This window comes from Pteropus alecto, unplaced genomic scaffold, assembly GCF_000325575.1.
Source record: "Pteropus alecto unplaced genomic scaffold, ASM32557v1 scaffold98, whole genome shotgun sequence".
Classification (NCBI taxonomy): Eukaryota; Metazoa; Chordata; class Mammalia; order Chiroptera; family Pteropodidae; genus Pteropus; species Pteropus alecto.
In genome coordinates, this window is record NW_006443570.1 from 1,286,238 (window position 1) to 1,294,301 (window position 8,064).

Genomic DNA, 8,064 nt, shown 5'->3' on the forward strand with positions numbered 1-8,064 from the left:
TCCTTTTCTCTCAAGCTCTGGCTTCCATGGAGCCCTATGGAGAACCCCACTAAAGGAGCAGCTCTGTGACTTCCTCGATCTTCCCCACACAGAGGAACTCTCTGGAGAACACGCTGACGGAGACGGAGGCCCGCTACAGCTCCCAGCTGTCCCAGGTGCAGTGCATGATCACCAACGTGGAGTCCCAGCTGGCTGAGATCAGGAGTGACCTTGAGCGGCAGAACCAGGAGTACCAGGTGCTGCTGGACGTCCGGGCCCGGCTGGAGTGTGAGATCAACACATACCGGAACCTTCTGGAGAGTGAGGACTGCAAGTGAGTATGTGGGAAAGATTTCTGGGAAAATGTGTTTGGTAGGACTACAAGACACTATAGGCACTCACATATCAGCCACATTTGCAGTTCACCAAATAACACACATTAATTGCCTGTCTACTGTGTGACAGTTCAGCATGTATGGAGGTCCAAGGTGAAGGGCATACATCTCCTGCTTCAAGGAGCTAACGATGGAGCCAAAAACTGTTGGGTATGGCAGATTATGTTAAATTCCATGAGTGCTCGAGAACATGAGATATTTTCAAAAGGACAATTTTCTACCTCTGCACATGGCATTCTGGGGAAGGGAAAAGGATGTAGTAACAATCACACTTGAATCCAGCTAACCCCACCCACTGAGAATTCATAGGTTGTTTCATTAAGCACGTTGGGGTTTTCTCCATTACCCTGCCCCCCACCCCCAATCCATTCTAAATCTCTGTGTTCTCCCAGCCTGCCCTGCAACCCATGTGCCACCACCAACGCTTGTGGAAACTCCTGTGGGCCCTGCGGCAGCTCCTAAACGGTTGCTGCTAATTTAAATACTTGCGTCCTCTTTGAAGATGGCAATGAAGCTGTTTAGAACAAGCATAAAAAAGGTCTCCAGGTCCTGCCTTTGCCGGAGCTCAGTTGCCTTTAGAAACCTGCCAACTGTGATATTTCTAGACATGGAAATGCTTTCCAGATCCAACAAGTAAAGGCACACATCGTCAAGTTCCAATGTCTGGAAAACTCCCTCCCATTGAAGGTTGAGTCTCTCTGTTTCTGAAGATGTCCAGCTTTCTGTAATTTGAGCTCCAGGTATTACGTTAGGGCGTTTCCTATATGTACTGTGTTTCCTGCTTTCCTGGTTTCTATGTTATTCTCTGGAATGCAAGGAGACTACTTCATTTACTTTCCAATAAACTTTATTTCTCCAGCATTGTAAATGTGTTTCTAATTCACATTTATGCATTGTAAAATACTTCTCATGGCTGTTTCATAAAAATACTCCTTCATTAGGATGATGAAATGGGTTGGATGAAACTAGCCATCATCTTCCACTGGTAAATACTGATGATGAGGGAGGGCTGTCCTCCTGGGAGGTTCCCACCAAGGGAAGACCATGCAGAAAATCTGGCCTTCAACACGTGCCCATCTTGCCTGGGCTGCAGAGCCCTTGGCAATTCTGAGAATCCTCTCCACACCTTATAGCTATCTTCTATTGTCACCTCATCACTGTGAAATTCTTTGATTTCCCTTCACCTACACCGTGAAGACCAGCTTCTGTAGAAACTGCTCAAAGAGCAGCTACCCTCTCCTCTCGACGTCTCGGCTGCATATGCATCACCAATGTGGATACCTGCCCTTCTCTCAAAATGCACCTTCAATGATTTGCATAACCCTGCACACTCTGAGTCCTCTTCTTACCTCTCTGACCCCCTACCCCTCTGTCTCCTGATTAGCCCATCTTCCCCTTTCTGTCCCGATGGAGAAAATGCTTAGATCCTTGGCTCTTTGTTTTTCACTCTCCACATCCCTGTTCCAAAGAACTAGCACCTCCATGCTAATGACACGCAGATCTTACTCTTACCTTAGCTCAAGTCCCAGGTCTTCGTTTGCCCATAGAAGAGCTTCACTTGATATCAGGACATCATGTCACATTTAATTGGTCTAAAACTTATCTTTGCCAGACTGGTTCATCTTGTACCCACTTATTGTGCCCAATACTGTATAATCTAAAGACCCTTTAAATGCAGGCAGGCGTATCTCCTTACCTTCCTCTCTTCAAGTTTACTCTTTCCTTACGTCTTTGCTCATGTCTGTAATGTTCCTCCATAACCTCTTTATCATTTTATTTCCTATAATTCCCCAAAAGGCCAACGTTCATTAAATCTCATTCAACATTTATCTTACCCTACAACCCACTTGCCTCATCTCTGAATTATTAAAGCTCTCAAGTCCATTAACTACTACCTCCATTATCCATTCAATTTGATGCTATGGCCGACACGACCACAATCAATCATCTATTGTGTGTGCCGGTACCGTGTGGGATGCCGAGAACACACAAATAAGTGAACCCCAGTCCTGGCCCACAGCATGTCTACAGTCTAAAATGGATAAGAAAAAGATGCAAACGTCAATGTGGCTCAAGAAAGGTATAAGGAAAGAATGGTGAATTTCCTAGATATGAGAGAGTGATAAGAAGAGGCTCCAAGAAGGAGGGAGCACTCGATCAGGGCTGTGGAAACCCAAACAGTCTGTTCATATACTCATTGTCTGCCTGTCTCATTAACTACAGGCCTTTCAAGAGAGACATTATCTTCCCCTAATCAAAACCTAGTGCAAACCATAGAATACTATAAGTAGAATAAATAGAGAACAGCAAGACTAATAAGGATTCATGAGAAAGATATTAAAACTCTATATGCTTCCCATAGTTCCAACTTCAATCATCTATTACTGAATGATATTAGCATAATTCTGAGATAACATTTGGTGGGATATGTTTGGACAGATAAGTGTGTGCAGGTCTGAGCAGAGGGAAAGTTTTCCAAGCATAAACTTTGCCTGTTAAAGAGATGAGGAAGCAGGAGGTGTGTTTAGAACCTGACAGACCAATTTTTTAGCATGGAGCAGAGGATAAACATGGTAGTGGAAGATGAAACTGCAAAGTAGTTAGGTAGGACCATATCTGGCAGTTATTTGAATGGTTATCTGTGAGATTTGCTTCTAAGGAAGGCTGGCATATGATACATATCAGGCAGCTATGTACAAGCTGAGTCGTGATGGGTCTTTGAAGTCGATGGGATTAGGTGAGAAAGAAGGAAGGTCGATCAGGAGGCTGGTGGGAGACAAGAAGAACTGAGATGGATGGAGGTCGGGGAGAGGGTGGGGCATGGAGGGGTGGATTTCAGAGGCACGGCTTGAAGTGAGAAGAAATCTAGTACTGATTGAATACCTATGATGGTCAACATGAATGAAGATTTTGAGCCTCAGAAAATGAAACAACAGTAGAACTCCAGTGGAAAGAGCTGAACGAAAAAAAAAAAAGACTAGATTTGGGAGAGATATTGAAGAGTTAAATAAAAATGCTGGAGTTGTAGGGGTTGTTAAGACTGTCGGGGAAGTTGCTAGAGTACGAAGAACCTTGGGGAGCACTAATAGAAATGACAGAGCGGGCCTGGGGCTCTCCAAAATCCCTGACGTGAGGTTCTGCCTTGGTTTAGCTGGGTGTCTGAAGATAGAGACGACATCTGGTTACAAGCAGTTAGAGAGGGAAGTGAAGAAGCAGCTAAAATGATACAGAAGTCAAAAGAAGTCAGAGTTTTGATGAGAGGATGATCAATAGCATCCAGATGAAAGAAGACGAGAATTATGACAAATCTACTGGAAATAGCTATGGGGAGATCAGTAGGGACTGGAAAGAGAGCAGGGTCTGTGGGATACAGGGTAGAGAAGCCACATTTCAGTGGCTCTGTCACATCTATCTCAAATCATCAGCTTGATAGCGAACTTAGTGCGAAAGTTCAACACCATACATTTATACTAAACATGAACCTACTTTGCTTTATCCACAAAAGTGTTTCAGCAGCTGCCATTCCCTTTGCTCTGCAGAGCAATGACATAAACAGGTTCTCATTCCTTCTCTGAGTGGTCCTTGGATCCAGCTTTCCCAGAAGACTAAGACTATTAAGTTGCATTGTTTTGGATCATTTCATATTCTTCTTGACTTCTCTATTCTAGATAGGGTAGAGTTAAAAACAGACTATGAACTTTGCATTTTTATGACTTGGTTTGTCCCTTAAGACTCCCACTAGACTCCATTCCCATTGGGACCCCAGGACGGAGTGTAAGAGAAACAATGGTGGCTCTGGAGAGGGTTCGTGGAGAGTCCGGATCCCATTTTGAGGTGTCTGATTCTCTCTTTGCTCAGTCCATTTTATTTGTGACCTGGCTCATTCTCCAGGTTCCCTCCTGCTTGTCCCTCATTAGAAACCCTATTTGAGTATCTTCTCAGAGCCCAAACTGTTGGCTTAGTTTCCAGATTACCATCACAGTTTCTCCCCTCAGTGTAGTGAGGGTGGGCAATTGACAAATTGGCAACAGTTATCTTTATAAGAGAGTCTATGCAAGCCCTATATCCTGGCCTTATAAGCAGCTCTAACTGGGGTTGCCTCAACATAATGCTCTGGTGTTGGTATTGAATAGTTTTCTGCTTTTCTAATTCCACAGTGGGTGACTTTTCATCTGTCTTTAGAATAAGTCAGTCCTCCTGCTCTATGTGTGCCTATTGATACTACTGCTGGCCTCTCCTTGCCATTTGTACACATTAAAATACAATTAATTGACAAGTGGCCCAATGTGTTCCTTTGCATTTCCCAAAGAATACACTTTACATTTTTTGTGATGAGGATTTCAAGTGCCAGTATTTGGCCATCAGGGAAGATGGTTTTGGGAGGAGAAGGGTGGCCTTTCAATGCCTTTAAAGTCCTGCCACAGGGAGGATGGCCTTAGTAGAAGATCTGCCCTGGGCTCTACTCCATGGTTAACTACCACTGATGAGTTTATGTATGATCTCTCCCACGAAAATAGCCTTGGCTTCTATAATAAATCTCAACTGTAATTTGCTTACATCTAGAAACCAGAAGTCTTACCACAGCGTCTGCCACAATTACAAAGGCAGGTATAAAATCTTTCTGTTTGTTAGGATCTTATTTGCTCATCATGTTTATTGAAGGGTCATTGACTAGAGACAATCCCATTGCTTATGTAAAGGCAAGAATTCACAGTACACAGTAAGTGGAATAAATAAAAAGCAAATGCCTTCTAGAATATCTGGGAAGCTAATTGAAACTTGACTCTGCTCAATAGACCCCAGTCTTCTCAACCATCATTAGCTAATGACCACATAGCTATGCAGGAATCATGGTCACTTCCACTCAAAATGTGGGAATAGTTGTGTTTTCTATTCTTTAAAAAGTGCCATTGTCTAGATCTTTCTTTTTTGAAGCTTGGGGCATAGAAGAAGGGGAGAAAAACAGAGAAGAGCCTACGCATCCAGCTATTTGTTTTAAGTTATTTGATCTCATCCAATAGGGCTTCCATCAGTTTGGTACCGATTTTATACCCTCACATGTATTCCACCTTTCTCTAAAGGTAGAAATTCAGGCAGGAGGGACAGCGAGTTATAGGTTGTGAACGTGGGTGAGGACGTCAGCGCCTTCAAAGCATACACTCTGGGAGATTCTCTCCCAAACTGCTGTCTTCTATGAAAGTGTATTTGAAGCTCCACCTTGGAAATAACTTTTAGAATCACCCAGGAAAATGTACATTATTATTTTATATTCACAACGTGTTTCTGACCCATTTCAGATTCTACTCAGTTTGGTTGTTTATCCCACTCCTCACTAGCCTTGGTTTCAAATGACATCTGGCTGGCTCCAAAAAGTAAACACACCTTCAGAAGATGAAGATTTGCCTTCAATGAGGATAAGCAAAAAAAATGTTCCAGGCCGTGAGGGCAAATTTAAAGAAGTGATCTGAGTAATGTCCGTGTGGGAGGAATCAGCATGGAGCTTCCAAAGGAATTACTTTAAGAAGTATCTTTCATATTTTGAGCACTGATAGATTAAACACAAAGTCTTTAAGTTCATATCTCCATTTGGAACAGCATGAGGGCAGAACATCCATTTGCCAAAATGTACTGATGGTCACGAGATGCAGTTAGGCACATAATGAGATGGTGGCTTTTCAGGTTCACATCCTTTGGAGAACTGGGCTCAGGTGTTTCTGTGTCACAACAACTGATGGTTTCCTTTTTTCTAGCTTTTCGTGGTTGTTACACTTCCTTACTTAGTAAATGTCCTTCCATTAGAGTAAAAATGATCGTTGCTTCTCTGGTAGAGAACAGGCTTTTATTTCTTGGCCCATTCTAATTTAGGAGGGTTTATTGTCTAGTAGTGGTCGAGTCCCATTGAATTCAATCCATTTGTGTGTGATTGCATCTCAGCAGTAAAAACACTGAAAGAAGGAGAGTGTGATGGAGAGAGCATGGCTGTTGGAATGCGAGAGATCTGGGTTTGAATGCTGTCTTCCCCACGTTGGCGTTCTGTGAGTATGGACAACCTCTCAGAGGCTTGGTGTCCTCATCTACAAACCCTGCAGGCTTTCGTGAGGACTAAAAGAGATAATGCATATGAGATGCTTAGCATAATAGGTGCTCAGTAAGCGAGAGCTGTTCTAATAACAGTCATGCTGTGTGTAAGAACATGGTACAGTCCTCATGCCGAGTAGGTGTTCCTAAGATGTTAGTTTTCTTAAGGTTCTATGAACATCGAGCAATAGCAGAAATGGAGCCCGGAGTGCTTCCCGTAGCCCCTGCTAGGAGGAGGCTGGCAGTGCCTCTACGTGACCTGGATGGAATGACTAAGGGACATTGCACTGGATAGACAGCTTTGTTAATCCTTTTGGATCTCAGCTTCAGGACCCCTACCCAATGGTCTGGTTTCTAGGTGGGCTTCCCTAGATGACTCTTCTCATAGAGGCCTTACTGAGTATGAGCTGGATGAGGCACAGACCTTTCCTCGTTTAGAAGAAAGAGGCACAGACGTGCCCCCAACTTTGGGGGACAGGGTACAGCTGTCACTCTAACTCAACACCCTGTGAATAAGCACTGCTGTTGGCATGGTAATGGGTTGGTCACTTTGAAGCTTGTACTTAACCAACCAGCATGATTGATGAGGAGTCCTGAGTTAGCAAGAAGCCAGAGTAAAATGTTTTATGAGGTAAAGGATGTGTGTGAGGTGGCTTAAAAACAAATGGAAATTGGTAAACATGGTAAAAGGGGGTAATGCAGTGCGTGGTTACCACACCCACTGCTGACAGAATATAAAGCTTTGGGACGGGACCAAGGCTTACACCAGAGAAAAAGAATCAGGCTTTGAAACTGACCTTCAGAGATTCGCTCCGGCCCAGCACCATGCCTTACAACTGCTGCCTGCCCAACTTCAGCTGCCGCTCCAGCTGCCTCTCCCGGCCCTGCGTGGCCACCAGCTGCCAAAACATCCCCCTACCCGGGGCCTGCAACATCCCTGCCAACGTGGGCAACTGTGGCTGGTTCTGCGAGGGCTCCTTCAATGGCAGCGAGAAGGAGACCATGCAGTTCCTGAACGACCGCCTGGCCAGCTACCTGGAGAAGGTGCGCCAGCTGGAGCGGGAGAATGCGGAGCTGGAGAGCCTCATCCAGGAGCGGTGCCAGCAGCAGGAGCCCCTGATGTGCTCCAGCTACCAGTCCTACTTCCGGACCATCGAGGAGCTCCAGCAGAAGGTGAGGGGTGGGCACCACACTGCCAGATTCGTGAGCTATTGACTCAAACTTAACATATTCACTTCTGAATGGATCTAAGACGGTTCAAAGCGAATGTTGAAAATGACAAAGACATAGACTTTATCAGTTTAGGTACAACCCATCAAGTAGTCTTCGAAAACCTATTGGGGAAGGCCCACAAAGGAAGGATACAGACCAGAGAAAGGGTAAGGCATTAGGCCAAAGCAATCTTATATTGCTTCTTACCTGAAACCGGAATATCTGATTCTTTAGTTCTATTATGATATCCTGGTATTTTTTTCAGAGCCTATAGCATTAAAAAAAAAAAAAAATACACACCTGAATTATTTCTTGGAGCTAGGAACTTCCTTAGTGAATTCTCAAATATTTAAAGGCTTTCAAAGTTGTTAGCAAGAGAATGTGTAAAAAAAAAAAAAAA

The 8,064-nt window shown here is 44.1% G+C and overlaps 2 protein-coding genes across 2 annotated transcripts in view; both read left to right on the forward strand.

Moving 5' to 3' along the window:
• Positions 1-836, forward strand: part of LOC102893625 (keratin, type I cuticular Ha4) — a 3,553-nt gene extending 2,717 nt beyond the window's left edge. The window contains 2 exon segments of the mRNA XM_006924645.1: positions 93-313; positions 767-836. Of these exon segments, the coding sequence (XP_006924707.1) occupies positions 93-313; positions 767-836 (291 nt within the window).
• A 6,438-nt stretch (positions 837-7,274) lies between these two features.
• The window catches only part of LOC102893869 (keratin, type I cuticular Ha3-I), a 5,705-nt gene continuing 4,915 nt past the window's right edge, over positions 7,275-8,064 (forward strand). Inside the window, exon 1 of the mRNA XM_006924646.2 lies at positions 7,275-7,625. Within this exon, the coding sequence (XP_006924708.1) occupies positions 7,278-7,625 (348 nt within the window). The 5' untranslated portion in view covers positions 7,275-7,277. The remainder of the gene's footprint in view (positions 7,626-8,064) is intronic.